Below are 14,592 nucleotides of genomic sequence, written 5' to 3'. Positions count from 1 at the left end.
TTGTAAATAACTGGAGCTGCACACCTGCAGAGAAATCACCGTCGGGGTTCAGTCACTCATCTCTTTCCCCTTCCCACAGGTTAGCCGGCAATCTGTTCCAAAGGCAGACTTGGTCAGTGCTGGGTTAAAGTTTGGGGGTGAGATTCTTCTCAAATCCCCCACCCCCAACCTCTCCTAACGAGCAGGACTTCCAGTTTCTGTACTGGGAAGCATATTAAGGACTTTTCCCCTCACAAGAACAAATACAAAGAATGTGGCACTGCAACTGGTCCAATTTATTCATAGGATCAACCTCCTGATCGGTTTTACGTCAGTGAAATTACAGCAAAGTTCACAATTCTGACTTCTTCTTACCTGTATCTCATGAGATTCCACATTGACTAAAAGGAAGTCTTAATGTCAGATTCTCAACTTAAAGGCTGAGACAAAATTTCTTAGAGCACTGACAGTCACCCTGGCTTGGTTCACGCCATTGTATTAAGCCACAGATCGCTTATCCATTGTTCACAATTAGCTTGGTTCATACAACAAACTAGGTAGCAGCATGCAGCTCCTTGGATGATCTCAAAAATCTAAGCAGAGGCTGAACTGGTTAGTGCTTGCATGGGATTCTGCCAAGAAACATCAGGGCTGTAGGCTAAGCTAAGCAATAAAAAAAGAACACTGTCTATGGACTGTCTAGGGTTAACAGACTTGAGTTTGACTTGAATCTTGGGAGAGCTGTAGATTCCCCACCCAGACTGCAGCTGAAAACTAGATGCTAATGAGGGAAGGAAGGGGAGCCTAAGACCTAAAAAGTAAATATTAAAAATTGGGCTCCAAGTTTTGTTTCTTTTGCAATCAGCCTGAATATGCTACATTTCCAACCTGAAAATTGATTGTGCCATTTTTTTATTTCTAAGTGTCAGCCAAACAAACGCTACATTCAGGTTGTGATTAAACAAGTTTGCAACTGACCTTAATTAAAAGCAAATTTTGATAGCTCTTTTGATTTTCTGCTCCATAATTAAAACCAGCTTCCTGGGCTGGCTCGACTTTAATCCCGACCCACCATATGTGTCTCCTTTGGTCTGTCAATCCGAAAGAGGAACTCAGCAAGCACAAAATACCCCAGATATTCTACAGTCTCTGGCGTTGTGTCCGTATGGTAGTGGCCCCCTTCACCATGGTGGCTGAAACAGTGGGTGTGCTCCACACGTAGATCAAAACCCTGGGAAAAAGCCAAGAACCCATTAATTCCTGCCTGTGGGGCTGGCCACAAGCAGCCAACATTTCCTCCAGTTCAGGTACATCACACACAAGGCTGTGTTATTTTGGCAATACTGGTAGTCCTTGTTTAGCGACCATCTCAATTAGCGTTCACAGTTACGATGGTGATGAAAAAGTAACTTTACAACCAACTCGCATCTACAACCTTCGCAGGTCTGTAAAGCGAAGGAAAGCTGAAGTAAGATCATAAGCACAGTTGTGGTTTCACTTAGCAACCGTTTTGCTTAACGACCATTGCCAGTCCCAATTGTGGTTGCTCAACAAGGACTACCTGTGTTTTTTTGGGTGTGATGTGTCATACCAAAGCTGCACCAGTAAGAGACAGTCCTGCTTTTTCCAAGCCTTTGGTGTATGTCATGGAATTCAAAGCAAGAGGAGAGGATAACGATTTCAAATCATGACCACTTTGCACCCCAGGCCAATATGTTGGGATGTCACTTGAGAAACAGCAGAACATCCTTAGCCCACCTCAATAGAAATGACTTACTGGATCTTGAGAAATGATCACAGGCTGGCAAATGAGTGGTGCTTTCATTTCAAAAAACTTCAGCCAATTGTTCAGTTCCTCGTCAGTTTTCAGAGGGCAGGCAGAAAATTCGGAGGGCTGTAATTTAAAAAAAATGTGGCTGTACTTGAATGAAGAAAAACACAGTCGTCAGAGTCTGTTTCCCTCCTCTTCAAATACAAAAATCACACAAGTTTTGCTCTGACACAATTCTGCATCCCTGGTACAGTCTTAACTTCTTTTAAAATGTAAGCCAACAAATTCTCCAGCTGGGACAAACAATTAAATTTTCAAGTCTCTGTCAAAGTTGGGACAAGAGTTAAGAAGCTCAATGAGAGTGTAAACAGCTGCTTCAAATGCAAAAGTTTGCCAGTCTGGCTTCACCAAATATAAGTGGGAAAGACCCCTGTCTGAAATCCTGGGGAATCCCTGTAAATCAAGGGCTGTGTTCACATGACATAGTTAATCACAGTTTATGGAATTCACCCCATTTGGTGGCTTTGCACAGTGTCAAAAATGCTGGATGAGATGAACCAGTAATCTTGCATAGTGGCTAGGTCTGCACAACATGCTTAAGTTTTATACTGAATCAACCTTCCTTCTGTTTGCATAATACAATTAACTGAATGAATGAATGAATGAATGAATGAATGAATAAAGTAACACATTGAAGTATGTACAAGAACTAACTACTGAGTAGGCCCTACACACTGAGCTACAGAAAGAACCAACTAAAATTAAACTAACCAAATTTAGTATACTGTGAAAACAGCCAGCAAGCTTACTAACATACCTTAACGATAGGTAAGCTTTGTAACTGGCCAACGTGGTCAAGCTATTATGGGCATTCCACAGCTGGCCATGGTTTGCAACGTGGTCAAGCTATTATGGGCATTCCACAGCTGGCCATGGTTTGCAACGTGGTCAAGCTATTATGGGCATTCCACAGCTGGCCATGGTTTGCAACGTGGTCAAGCTATTATGGGCATTCCACAGCTGGCCATGGTTTGCAACGTGGTCAAGCTATTATGGGCATTCCACAGCTGGCCATGGTTTGCAATGTGGTCAAGCTATTATGGGCATTCCATAGCTGGCCATGGTTTGCAAGTTCCTTTCCTCATCTATGTTGACAGTAGATGGCTAGCAATCACGTTCTTGGATTTCAGTTTTGGTTTTAACATGCCAACATTAAAAGAGCAGAAATCAATAGCTGTTCCAATAGGTTAATGTATGTCTTAACTACCGCAAATGGAAGCCCTAACCATGGTTTATAAACCACATTGACTGTGATTTGACAACATGCTAAGTCCAAACCAACAAATCAACTTCTGATTTAATGCGTGTGCATTTTGACCTGCCGAGGTTTGGAAGCATTATCATCCACCCTCAGAAAGCATGGTGCGTTTCGATCACAGTGCCTGATTCACTAACCTTTAGTTAACCTTTAGTTCGCTAATTAACCTTCTAAATCTTTAGTGGTTTAGAAGGACTGCAAAAAGACCATATAAATCAGTCCCTACAAAATCTAAGGCCATGATGCCATGAACGTGCAAAAGCTAAACAGATCTGACTTTGACTACTGTTTGGATGAAAAACTACCTGGAAAGCTTCTCTATACCACTATTGGCAGGTAATAAAAGAAAAAATAATGTTACATATAATAAGAAGACTCCAGAGAAAACCATGGATTGCCAAGAAAAGAAACAAATGGATCCCTGAACAATTCAACTCAGAGTTCTCAATTGAAGCATAAATGACCAGGCTCAAATTATCATATTTTGGACAAATTACGTGAAGACCTAGGTCTCTGGAGAAGGCTCTAATGCTTGGAAAAGTGGAAGGAAACAGCAGCAAGGTAGACGGACATGATTACAGTGGACCAAGTTATGGACACATTGTCCTGGAGAAGGTCTCTGTGTGATTGCTAAGAATCAACACCAACTTGATAGCACATAACCAATAAAAAAGCAACTTTGCAAATGTAGACTTTATTCTTTTTTTCCCTCTCTTGTGCTCCCATACTTCCAAAGAAAAATGGAATACATTCTTCTTGTAACTGACTTACCATAATATGAAGTTTTGCTTTTCCTTTCTGGATAATGAATGTACCTCCCATCCCAACTGGTTTGTCACCATAATGATTTTCTAAGGCTTTCCTTATGCAAGATATGAAATTCTGCTCACCAATTCTTCTATTTGCTCTCACTTCAATGACCTTAAAAAAAAGAAGACATCTTAATACTGTATTGTGGCAGAGACAATTCTGTTCAGTAGCTTGCAACTGAACTGAAATAAAAATGAGTAAGCTTCATGTAATGAATTGCGAGTAATATTGTTCAAAGATTTCATCATTACTTAGAGCTTCTTACTTAACACATTTTGTGTCCATAATGTCCACCTGGCAATTCTAATGGCCAAAATTATTATGCCTACATTAAAAACACATGGCCAGGAGCTCATAGATTGAGTAATGCCCCTCAGCGAATTTGTGGCTTCAGGGAAAGTTAATCTGAGAGCTTTAGTTCTTTATATTTCCCCTTTAATCTAGGTGTAAATAATAAAATGCTTGTGAATTCTTGGTATCCAACATGCTCCCTACCTATCAGTCCTTATTTTTTAATGTATATTTTTTTAATGATATCATCTTCTTCTTTATCTAGAATGCATCTAGGTCTTAAATAGTCCCGTAGGCATTCTTAGAAGATAGAAAGGATGGGGGCTGGAATCTATAGTCTTGTCTGGAAGTGTGCCTGCTACTGAAAAAAAACAGAATGTAGCAGACAAAATCTTAAGAGAAAAGAAAGACTGGCAGGAAACAACCTTTATTAGACTGTTCCTGGTCTTGTGAAGGTGCAAGCCTGTTCTCTTACTGCAGCCAATTTGTGATCTGTTATCATCCAAGGGTTCCTTGGAGCCAAATATATTGCCTTTTGCTTCATTACAGAAACATAGGTCAACTAAATGGGCAAAATTGTGCTCAATTCTAAATTGGGGTTGGTAGTGCTACTTCATGGGACCAGCATCTTCTGCATCCAATAAAGAAAGTCAATGGGATGTTAAAAGAAGGAACTCCCTTATAACAGTTGTATGGTTGATTTATAAGGTATAGGGAAATGTTAAAGCTGATAAAGTCCATAGTGTTGTTCTGGGTAAAATACTGAATATAGCTATGGAACACAGCTGTATGTTTCTAGGTATACATATGGATATCTTTATTATGTAAGCAGATAGATTTACACCAAGGGTTCCATTGGAAGATGAGTGGCTATATAAATTTGTCAACAGAGTAGAGTGTAAAGTAAAAAGTAAAGGGTAAAGTGTAAACAGTAAAGTAAAAAGTAAAGTTTTTTGTTTTTTGGGCTTTTTAGGGTTTTTTTTTGCTTATTTTCTTTCTTTTAATTGCTTTTTTTGGTCCTTGCCTTGGTGTTTTGCTTGTAAAAAGCCATTTTAAAAAACTGACCAAGCCACATACCTCACCAGGAAGGCCTTCACTTGCATACAGGTTAGCCAACAGCCCAAATTCACAATCATTATGTAGGGAGCTGTACTTTTGCAGCAGACAGCTCTCATTTTCAGGGTTGATCATGGCTATGTAACTTCCATTGATCGCTGCTCTGTTTTCCTTTTCAGCTTGAACAATTGGGATAAGCTAGAGTGAAACAGATAAACAATATCTTCAAACAGATCAGCACTATCTATCCTCATTTCACAATGACTAAAACAAGCAGCACATTTTGTTTATACCTTATTTCATTGCAGAAAGTCAGCTACTGTGGTTTGAAAATCATGCTTTACTTGTCAGTATATAGTATGAACCTACCCAATAATGGTTCATTCAGTAAATCCTTTTCTCAAGCAATGGCTTAGTATGAGGTGGGGTTAAGGCCTCATATTAAACACAGAGAAAGTCCAGAAAAAATCGGGGAGGGGGGGGTTGAAAGCCTATTAAAATAGAGTAGATTTAACCAGGATGTGAACCTGATTAAGGAAATAAAATGTTAATGGAATTTTGTAACTGAGTGTTGCAATTCTTGCAACAAAAGTTAAGACAGCAATTGAGATCAGTGCTGATAGTTTTACATCAATCCTCCAAGTTTACAATAGTTATTCAACTGAGATCAAATTGGGGGTATATGCAGAAGTGTCAAAAACACCACAATGGTAGCCATCACCATGCAATAAAAACTCCAACCTCTCTGTCTTTTTTTTTTACATGCATTGTCCCCTGGATCAAACTATGATCTATTTGGCTTTGGCTTAGCACAGCTTGTAAATCATTACATTTGGAGAGCCAGTTTGGTGCTGGGCTAGAAACCAGGAGACTGTGAGTTCTAGTCCCACCTTAGGCACAAAAGCTGGCTGGGTGACCTTGGGCCAGCCCTTCTCTCTCAGCCCAACCCACCTCACAGGGTTGTTGTTGTGGAGAAAATAGGAGGTGGGACGGTAATATATGCTACCTGGCGTTGTACAAAATAAAGGTGGGATACAAATTTTATTTTGACTTAGACGTATGAAGGACCAAGCTACACATAACATTAAACAAGTTTCTGCATCCAACCTGAGTTTTTTCACAAAACAGAAATTCTAGCTGATGCCATTAGCATTTTTTAAAGAAAGCCTATCCATCAGAGGCAGAGATGAGCTTCATGCAGTCTGAGCGAAGATCATCCCAGATCAACATCTCCACCGGTGTTTCTCAACCTTGGCAGCTTGAAGATGTGTGGACTCCAACTCCTAGAATTCCCCAACTGGCCATGCTGGCTGGGGAATTCTGGGAGCTGAAGTCCACACATCTTCAAGCTGCCAAGGTTGAGAAACGCTGATCTCTACCAAGCTCCTTTTTTAAGGTACACCCTAATACTTTTTTACCGATTGTCTTACCTCAGCATTGCCCCCAACCACTCTGGATGAAACGGCTCCAGCACCAAGAAAAAATGCTCCTGGCAACTGTACCTCTTTCGCTACTGTGTTCAGGTCATAAACCTAAATGAGAAAAGCACAGTTGAGTTTGCTCCTTTGTTTGTCTAGGGCGGTGCTACAGAAACAGTGGTCCCAGTGGTTCTCCCAAGACCCTCTCAGGGGCCCACAAAATCAAAATTATTTGCCAGCCTATGTTGAAAAATAATACAATATTAAAATCCCAACAAACAATCATGCGGTGAATGCGTCAATTTTAGTTTTTAATACGGTAAAGATAGATAAATATAACCCATGCAGGCAAAAGCTGTTCTGGGTCCTCCATAATTTTTAAAAGTGGGAAAGAGTCCTGGGAGAAAAAAGTTTAAGAAACACTGGTCTAGGGCAAAAAAAATTAGCTGTCATGTGGAGAAGGCCCAGCAGATCTGGATAACTGGTCTCTTCCTATGACAGAAACTAGAAGGGAAGCCTACTAAAGAATAAAAAATAAAATAAAGTAAGGTAAAATAATAGAAAATAAAATAAAATAATAGAAAATAACAGAAAATTAAATAATAGAAAATAGAAAGTAGAAAGTAAAAAAATAAAGAAGGCAAACTACATCTGTTCTGTTGCGAAAAAACCCCAAACCCTAAATGAAATAACAAGGTCAAGTAAATATAAATACGGTGGGCCAGAAGTTAAATTATACAATACTATTTACTAATATTTTATATAGAATTATAAAAGCATACATATAATACAACAAAAACAATAAAAAGGCCCAAAACAGCCAACATGTATAAACTAATAAACGGACACAAATATTACAACTGGAATGCTCACTAACAAATATAATGCCGGCTATGCGCGTTCCCGCTTATTAGCCTTCATCATCAGTAGTCAAAAGCATAACTAACAGACTGAATGTAGTTCTGGACAAATTAATACCAAGATAGTCAAGCTGTGAAAATGAAAGAAAAATAAGCAGTGAGAATTATTAAAATGGTCATATAACTGGAGGATATTAAAGCCATTTAAATAATTATTGTAAATATAGATTACATAAAAACCCTACTTGGAACTTGTCCATGAAGTCACCAGGTATTAAAGTCAACTTGAAAGAGATTTTATCTTTTAAGCACCAGGAGGGCATCGGGGTATCTCCTTGTACCACCTGATCCTCTTATTTTTTTAAGATGCTATTAGTTAAAAAATAAATACAAAGGGGAAGCCTGCAAACTGCAAAGCCAAACACAGGCTTTTTGCATCTTCTTTCTTTCCAATTGGGACACAAAACAATGCAGGGTTTCAATCTGCACTTGGTGACAGCTATGGCAGTGCTAACACATGGGGCATTTCTATCTCTTCTTCGCCTGTCTGGCCCTCACGGCACCTCTTAGCAGCTGGGACTCTCCTATTCACAAAAGGGCAGCCACAGTGGGTATAAAACACTCATAAAACACTCCTTTAAATCACATTTACAAGCAGCTGGCAGGCTCCATCCTCTCCGAAAATCCCAGTTCAGTGAAAATGTAAAGGCAAAAAATGTTTCAGCGATTTAGGGCTTTCCCATAATATTCAGCCAGGGATATGCATTCTGAATCCTGTTTCTGATGAAGTAAATTGATGCCAGGTTGCACTTAATGCAAGCCAAAATTCAGTTAGTGTGAGGCTAGCATGTGCAGGGTTCAGGCTCGCGCATGTGCAGCAGCGGCTGTTGGGGTTGTGAACACTAATTGTCGTGTTCGCAAAATGGAGAAGAGGAAGGTTCCGCTCGAGGGAAGCTCAAAACAGCAGAGGCTCATTTTGAAGAGCCACAGCAGAATACAGGAGACAGCAGGTATGCTTGGATATGGGTTTATCCTCTTTTACTGTTACACAGTATTTCATTAATAAACATATTAAAAACCATGCTTAAAATCTTTAACTGCCCATTTCCATCAAGCTGGAGCCAATTTTACCCTATTTTCCATCGAAATATCACTTTGGATAGTGCAAATTCAAATAATGCGACCATTTTGTGGGATTCATGAACGACTAATCGAGACCTACCTGTATTTTTAAAGTTGCAGAATTAGGATCTGAACCCAATTTCTTCCAAAGGATTAGAACAGGTAACACATTAACAGATGTGCAAAATGTTAGAATGGACTAGTCTGGCCTGTAATATTATCAGAGACGATCTGATCCCATTCTAACCTCCCAAAATGGGAGTTATTGTTTCTGGTCAAAATGGGAGGTTATCGGTTGGATGTTGGAATCTCAAAACCTTTTGAACACCCATATACACCTGTGTGTTGTATTACGTTTTATTCACCTTGTCTTTCTGTACAAGAGGTAAAAGGTATGGAACACCTCCCACATCTGCAATTCTAGGCTTGCCACAAATACCTGCAAAAAGAAAAAAAAATAGGCAAATTCATATTTTTCAAAGCTCATGATCAACCAAACCAATCATGGCTTAGTAGAACCCAAACCCGATGACTGTGGTTTGTTGTATGTGTGAACCATGCAATGTTGGCTTGTACAATCTACCATGGCTAAAGCAAACCATCGCTTAGCATAGTATGCCAACTCAGCCTTGGCGGACTTCTTTATCAGTAGCTATCAGTCAAAATGAATCATGATTTGTCATTAGAGGACAAACCATGTGAACATTGGTGCCTTCAGGCTCAGCTTGAAAGATTCCTAGAACAACTGGCTACCCACTGTTAGAATTTGCCATTTAACAGACATTCTGCTCTGACGGATACATCTTCCCTTCTATTAGTCTCTTTATCCTATTCTAATATAGAAAAATGGAGAAGTCTTTACTTAAACAGAAATGTATGCACATGTAGCCATCCCTTTTCTTCCGTCTTTAAGATGACAGAAACCAGAGGAACCTTTGTGCCATAAAAAAATTGCTTACAGTACTTTTTCAGAAAAACCCATCTTGTCCAAACCAATGTCTCTAAAATGCATTAGACTTCTGTTTCCACAATCCCCATGTTAGCATAACCATTAGCCATATTTGCTAGGGAATCCTGGAGGTTGAAATCTGAAATATCTGGAGCAGGGGGAAGGAACATCAGGATTCAGAAGCTAATACATGTAACATCTCTGCCTTCAAGCAATGTTCTTTCTATTGTGCAGATGCTACTGCCCACATGCAAGAGAGGATCATCAGAAGATGTTTATAAGGGGGACACAAATCTCAGAATTAAGGTAGAACAGGGGGCAACTTTCTTGGACTGACAGTCACATAATATCCCTCTGACCTAGACAAGATCACAGGGAGGCAAGGTCAGCAACACTGTGATGTAATGACAAGGGTGGAGCTGTTTTGTGAGATTTAAAGCCCTCCAAAAGTGGGGAAATATCGGATTTTTTAAAGGAGCATTCAACAGTTTAAGGTGTGCAAGAAGGACTTTTACCTAGCGTGACTCAGCCTTGCGAAGGCTTAAAAGAACCTATTCTGTTCTTTAAAGAAACCCCATATCGCCAAAAATAGTCCTGGAAATTTTATCCCTGTCCAGCTGGTGGCCCACATATTGCCTATGTATTGCCGACACTTATAACATTTTGTCACAGGTCCCTCATATTACCTTTAACAGGAAATCTGAAGGGTTCTTGAGTCAGATCAGGACAATCCACCACAGACACCTGGACATCTGCAAAATTTTCTTTAAGTCCATTCTGCAGAACTGGAAAGAAAATAGATCAAGAGCATTTCAAAGAAACTTGAAGAGTGGGATATATTAAAGCTGACCATGCTGAAGACCAGAGTGAAGCTATTCAACTGAGTATTAATGCTTCCTCTATTTTTTGGTGTTGTTTTCTTAAATTGAAGCCCATGATGCATGTATGTACTAGCCACACTCTAAAACAAAGGCAAAGCCAGGACAACAAATTCAATTAATATTAATTGAATGAATGACTGCTGATTAAAATTAATTACATGTAAAATAAGGCATTGCATTTGTGAAACAAATGGATTGCCCATCTGCATATACTGTATAAATACAGGCAGTCCTCGCTTACTGACTGCCTCATTCAGTGACTGTTTGAAGTTACAACGGTGCTGAAAAAATAACTTTATGACCAATGCCCACATTTACAACCTTCGCAGCGTCCCTCAGTCACATGATTGCCATTACAGTCAGTACCTGTTATCCTGTGCCTGATCGATTGTTTTTCTCCGCCCCCCCAGCCTCGCAGAGTGGAGAGATTGGAGAGGAAGGGATCGCAAGAGAGTAAGCAGGCACACAATGGGAAATACACAGCGAAAGCAATGCCCTGGCAGCCACGAGTATGCTACTCAAACAGCCTGGTGTATTCCCCATTGTGTGCCTGTTTACTCTCCTGTAATCCCTTCCTCTCTAATCTCTCCACTCTATGGAGGAGCGGGAATTGTTTCAGGCACAAGAGAGATTGCCTACAGAAATTGCTTGCTTTTTTCCTCACGAGGCCTTGCACAGTGCCAACAGCCATCGCCTTTGCCTGGGGAGCTACCGCCTACATTGCTGCCCTGCCTCCACCAGTTCTGTCCCGCCGCCTCCTCCCCTGCTGCCTCCTCCCTAGCCGGGCCCAGCGAGCTCCCTTCGGTAGATGAGACTCTGCCGTGCTCGCCGCATGCATCCTGAGACTGTGCCCTTGCCCAGCACCAATTTCTGGGTCAGCAGCAGCAGAAGATGGTGAAGGTCAGCTGGGGCGGTGGGGACCAGCAGGGGTAGGTGGCAGCAGTGGAGTGCAGGGCAGCCAAAAGAGCAGAGATGTGGAGGGGAGATAGGTGGGTGGGGACAGTTGAAGCCCATGCTCTGGTCGTAAATGTGAGCTGGTTGCCAAGCGTCCAAATTTTGATCACGTGACTGCAGGGGCACTGCAACGGCCATAACTTCGAGGATTGATCATAACTACAGTTTGTTCAGCACCATCATAACTTTGAACAGTTGCTGAATGTATGGTTGTTAAGCGAGGACTACCTGTAACTATATTTTATTGAGACAGTGCTACAGATATTGAGATAGGCTACAGTGACAGAATTTCCTTGTATTTTACCTTCCCTCCTTCTTATACCCTGGCAAGTCAGAGCAGAGCCAGGCAGAGTCTCTCCCTGACACTACAGATAGTCCTTGTTTAACGACCTTTTGTTTAACAACAGTTTGGAGATACAACGGGGCTTAAAAAGTTACTTATGACCCATCCCTGAAGTTACAACCATCACACTACCCCCGTGTCATGTGATTGCGGTTTGGGCGCTTGGCAACCAGCCTGCATTTACGACCATTTGCAGTGTCCCACAGTCCCATGATCACAACTTGCAACCTTCCCAGCCAGCTTCTGACCTGAAAAATCAATTGGAAACAATTGATTTGCTTTACAACTTTGCAATTCGCTTTACAACCGACTCGTTTTACGACCGTCGTAAAATGGTTGTAAAATCAGGTCCGGTCACGTGGTGCCTCACTTAATGATTGCGACTGAAATTCCAGTCCCTATTGTGGTTGTTAAGCGAGGACTATCAGTATCACCTTTCCCAGGGATGCTTCTCCCTTGTTTCTATAATGACTTCTGAATATTGCCTTCAAGGACCTCTCCATGGCTCTCTACACGTCCATAATTAACATTTGTCGGAGAAAGCCTGCCTCCCTTTCACACAAATGCACACAATGTAAAATACTGGGCTCTCTATCGCCTCTTCCAATTGTTGCCGTTGTACTGGATCTTCTTTCGCCGCTTTTCTAACACCAGAGCCCCATGCTTACTCACCACCAACCACTTCTTCCAGACTCGGTACATGGAAAGCGAACTTTTCCACTCTAGCCATGTTTTATTCCGTGCAGCCAGCCAGGCAGCTGAGCTCCTAAGAGACCAAAGTACACCAAGAACGAGTTTCAGGTCTGTTAATGAACATACCGGTTTTGTGACTAAACACAAAAGCTGTAATGGTAGACATGTTCAGTCACCTCTGTTACAGGTTAAAAGGCAGCCATGCCCCTCTTTTGCTTTTCTGTCTTTCTCGTGGTTTTGGTCTTTTCTTTCACCTCTAATGTTGGAGCTACGTTTGACAATTCAGGGGGAAAAACGGATGATTCAACAAGCAATATTTAGGATGAATCAGCAGTCCACAGAATGTACCTCTCAGCTACTTTGGAGCGGAAAAGAAGTGTTTCTGTAGGCGTATAAGCCAGCAGTTCCATGGCAAAGGAATAAACCTCACTGAATATTTTTCTAGAGTTAATATACATAAATCAAATACAGGACATGGTTGCAATGCTGTTCATACTTTAAGCCTGGATTCACAGAAGGTGGTTTGCTTGTTTGGACTTAGTTTAGCCTTTAGCGTGAGAGGCTAAAACGGTATTTTGTAAGTTGTTTTGTTACATTTTAATGCATTGTGTGAACACTGTTTCAATGAACAATAGTTCACTATTAATAAACAATAGTTTAATATTAATTCAATAAACCCTAGTTAGCCAAATCACACATAGTATGTATCACTTAGCAAGAAAGTTGTCAGCTGTTGACTGTTTTCAGCCATGATGAAAAGGTTTGTTTTCTGGTTGGTTTAAATCGAACTTTAAAAACAAAAAGGGAAACTAGAATTTTTTTTTCATCAGCTGACATTATTGGGAAGCAAGCTCCAATTAGCTGCTGCCAAAGAACAAGATGGAGGATTGGGAATGTAGGAAGTTCAAGGGAGTTTATTCCCCTAGATGGAGTTATATATAACAGCCGTTTAAATCACTAACCATGGAAATTTTCCATCATCAGGGCTGCATATTTCCCAAGGTTTTGAGAACAGCTTGTTTATTAGCTCATTCCTCTTGGTTACTATAAATTGTCTTCTCTATACATTCCTCTTCAGTGACAAACTCATCACGCAAAAATTTTCTTTCCTATTTTTTTCCAGCACTTCACAAAACTGTTACACTTCCTGCCTTCTAGAAACTCTCCCATTTATTATTTCCATCAACCCAAGTTGCCACCTCAGCTGTTTAGTTTTCAGTTAGTATTTTTATTAGGGTGCATCTTGTCATGGCAAGCCACTTATAATCGATAAGGCAGATCCTCTGAGATGAGTAATAAAAAATGCAACCTATTCAGAAGTTAGTGGGTTTCAACGGCTGTGTTTGGGGCTTACTCTAGAGCAGTGTTTTTTCAAGCTTGGCGACTTGAAGATGGGTGGACTTCAACTCCCAGAATTCCCCAGCCAGCCTTGCTGGCTGGAGAATTCTGGGAGTTGAAGTCCACCCATCTTCAAGTCGCCAAGCTTGAAAAAACACTGCCCTAAAACACCCACTTTCAGGATTCACACGCAACATGCTGGAGCCCAAATTAACCAGCCAGGCTGAATCTGCACAAGACGCTGGCTCACACCTTCCCAGCCATTCTTTATCTTAGCGTGCGAATCCCACCACCCGTTTGCAACAGAGGTTTCTCCCAAGTAAAGCAGCTGCCAATTGCAGCCTCAAATTTGCCTGGAGTCTGATCCAAGCTTCTATAGCAAGAAGCCCCATAAGGTCTAATAGGGCTTACCCCCGGGCAAACACACTTTGCATTGGACTAGATCGCGTTCCGCACTTGTCCGCAGACGCGTGCTTTCCAAATGTGTTGGGTAACAACTCCCATCAGGCACAGCCAACAGCCATGGGGAGGCCTGGGCTGGGACCAACCGCTCTGGAGGGCATTAAGTCGGAGAAGCCTGCCTTAAACTATTACTCCTCACAATGCAAATCGTGCAAAATATGTCCATTGTTGCCGCGGCTTTACTTACAAAAAGGAACGCGCGAGCGTGCCGAGTGTAGCCTCCCGCCGGAGCAACTTCTCAATCACTTCGCCCTTCGGGCACGGCAGCCAATCCCAGCGGTCCCTTTGACCGCTTCCAAAATGGCGCGCCCGTCCTCACCCATCCTTCTTCCCGTCAGCTCACGAAA

At 41.3% G+C, this 14,592-nt stretch overlaps 1 protein-coding gene across 3 annotated transcripts; it reads right to left on the bottom strand.

Annotated features, from left to right (window-relative positions):
* Positions 1 to 254: 254 nt before the first annotated feature.
* C5H11orf54 (chromosome 5 C11orf54 homolog) lies at positions 255 to 14,524 on the bottom strand. 3 transcript variants are annotated; one of them, XM_063305923.1, is made up of 9 exons: positions 14,433 to 14,524; positions 12,425 to 12,518; positions 10,261 to 10,359; positions 8,991 to 9,064; positions 6,656 to 6,757; positions 5,235 to 5,423; positions 3,840 to 3,989; positions 1,757 to 1,873; positions 255 to 1,210 (listed from the first exon to the last, which is right to left on the bottom strand). In XM_063305923.1, the coding sequence occupies exons 2-9, from the start codon at positions 12,480 to 12,482 to the stop codon at positions 1,037 to 1,039; spliced, it is 963 nt and encodes a 320-aa protein (XP_063161993.1). In that variant the 5' UTR covers positions 12,483 to 12,518; positions 14,433 to 14,524; the 3' UTR covers positions 255 to 1,036. The 3 variants fall into 3 exon arrangements, with proteins under 3 accessions (XP_063161993.1, XP_063161995.1, XP_063161994.1); XM_063305925.1 differs by having other exon boundaries at positions 5,247 to 5,423; positions 14,433 to 14,520; XM_063305924.1 differs by lacking the exon at positions 14,433 to 14,524 and adding an exon at positions 14,211 to 14,356.
* Between the last annotated feature and the right edge of the window lie 68 nt (positions 14,525 to 14,592).

The sequence above is a fragment of the Candoia aspera genome, chromosome 5, assembly GCF_035149785.1.
Source record: "Candoia aspera isolate rCanAsp1 chromosome 5, rCanAsp1.hap2, whole genome shotgun sequence".
In the NCBI taxonomy this organism is placed as follows: domain Eukaryota; kingdom Metazoa; phylum Chordata; class Lepidosauria; order Squamata; family Boidae; genus Candoia; species Candoia aspera.
This window is presented reverse-complemented; position numbering and strand designations above follow the sequence as displayed.

Excerpts from the sequence above, each read along its gene's own strand:
- C5H11orf54 (XM_063305923.1), bottom strand. The coding sequence starts at position 12,482 with ATGGCTAGAGTGGAAAAGTTCGCTTTCCATGTACCGAGTCTGGAAGAA. Across the intron at positions 5,424-6,655 it reads TGGTTGGGGGCAATGCTGAG|CTTATCCCAATTGTTCAAGC; the intron begins GTAAGACAATCG and ends GTTTCACTCTAG. Across the intron at positions 1,874-3,839 it reads AAGCAAAACTTCATATTATG|CCCTCCGAATTTTCTGCCTG; the intron begins GTAAGTCAGTTA and ends TTTAAATTACAG.